General features: G+C 49.6%; 1 protein-coding gene across 1 annotated transcript; it reads left to right on the top strand.

The window, feature by feature from the left end:
* Positions 1-94: 94 nt before the first annotated feature.
* Positions 95-1,952, top strand: SARC_14902 (hypothetical protein; the record flags this gene model as incomplete). The annotated part of the gene is made up of 3 exons (XM_014290966.1): positions 95-175; positions 937-1,073; positions 1,826-1,952. Coding segments are annotated over 3 exons (345 nt in total), but the record flags the coding sequence as incomplete, so codon positions are not given.
* Between the last annotated feature and the right edge of the window lie 80 nt (positions 1,953-2,032).

Raw genomic sequence — 2,032 nt, 5'->3', positions numbered from 1 at the left:
ATATATATCCCAACTTCTCGTATGCCTCCCTCCACAGAGACACACCAGCCTTCCTGCTGACACCTATGGGTTACGACCACACCATAGTCAGTCGATGCATAACCAAAACGGCGCCTACGCGGGAGTGCCGCACATGGGGCAAGACATAGACACTCAAGCTATGCTGGCGAATAAGGTGTGTGTGACTCTAGTCGTATTTCTGGCTGTCTCAGGGTTGTGCATATCAGATGTGTGGGTGTGTGTGTGTGCATGAGATCTAGGGAGTGTGACTGTGTACACCATGGTTTGGAGATGCATGGCTAACGTAGTCGTACAAGCCACACACTCTCAACACTGCTGGGTGACAAGGCCTTTGTGCGGAGCCTTTAAGTACCTCGGTAATTGTCCATATATGACTTTTAACACTGTTGATCAACAAGGTGTGTGCGTGGAACCTTCAAGTCATTTCGTTAATTGTCCATAGGGGACTCGCTAAATCTCCTGATCAACAAGATGTGTGGGGAATCTTCAAGTCACCTCGTTAATTGTCCATTCGAGACTCACTAACACTGAAGGTCAACCAAGTGTGTGTGTGGGCGTCCGTCTTGTATGCTCAATCGTTGTCCTCCTATTGCGTATGCGGAGTTTGAGGTGTCGGCGCGAGGGTGTGGCTGGCGGGCTTGGTATGCACGCGTTCATGTGCACAATCACACCTCTGAGACACTCTATTGTTCTCTATTCGACTGTCCTGTGTCGGTTAATGATCCTGGTTAAGCAGATCTTCCTACAGACCGTGGTAGCGGAACATTGAGTGTGGAGGTGTGACATCGATCACAGATTGTACATGAATCGACTGCACAACACACCACCTCTCCGCATATGATTCTGGGCCATTATTGTCCGCTAACGCACTGACTGACTCGCGTATCGGTCCTCGTTATTTGTCCACTACTGTAGGTACGATGGGTGAGGTTTGAGCACGGCGGAGACGACCATCGATTGCACATGCTTCTGTGCACCAATGAGAACGTGCATGTGTGGGACGTGCAGAATACCGAGGAAGTCTGTGAGGTGGCGGTCATCGCGTGCAAAAGGTGAGCACCCACTAGCCCTGGCCCAAACCCTAAACCCTAAAACCGTAAAACTTCAACATCCTAAAACCCTAAAACCTCAACACCCTAAACTCCTAAACCTGGACTCACCTACCGGGGAGGTCACTCACGTGTCTAGATATGCAAGCGCGTATGCCAATGACGGGTCGGTTGGTGGCCTCCGTGGACATGTCTGGTGTATGATCAGTGGTGTGATGCTATTGTGTATTAGCCCCAGCGCTTGGCATTCAGATGCCTGTTGCTTAGCAACCAGGTGTCTGCTGCTTAGCAATTAGATGCATTGTGGTATAGCACTATTGGGTGTGAGCCCTAGTGCTTAGTAGCTCCACCTCCACCCGGTGTTCTAGAGCGGTTGGGTTCAGGTGCGGGTGATGTGCTCGTTAGTCAGTTGCACAGTGATGTGTATATCCGCTGTTGCCTCGGGTTAACACTCGGCAGTGCTCGTGGACCGTGGTGCATGCACTAGACACATGCACATCCTGCTGGGTATATATTTCCCCAATCCCCCACACTACACTTCTTATGGCAGACCGCTGGAGTACCGGGTTTGTGGTGTGGTTGCCATGGCAACCCAGGCTCTCTTTTGAGTCGATATCATCGACTAGTGTATAGGCCAGAGTCAGTCTTAAAATACGTATCAATATGTGCAACTGTATATTTCATACCTGCTGTGTGATCCATAACCTCGAAATATCTCCCGCTCACGGGTAGAAACTCTTCTTATATAATCATAGGGCGGTTGTGTGTAAGATGTTACAGAACTCTGCGAAGAGTGGCCGTTCAGTGGATCAAGGTGCTGCGTGGGATATGGACAGACACCACGACCGCTTGTTGTTGGCGGTTGTGAGCAGCACGTACAAGGTAAACATGAAAATGAATAGTATACTTACAAATACACACACACACACACATACATACACGCACACACACACACAAATACT

Source organism: Sphaeroforma arctica (genome assembly GCF_001186125.1).
Source record: "Sphaeroforma arctica JP610 unplaced genomic scaffold supercont1.5280, whole genome shotgun sequence".
Classification (NCBI taxonomy): Eukaryota; class Ichthyosporea; order Ichthyophonida; genus Sphaeroforma; species Sphaeroforma arctica.
This window is presented reverse-complemented; position numbering and strand designations above follow the sequence as displayed.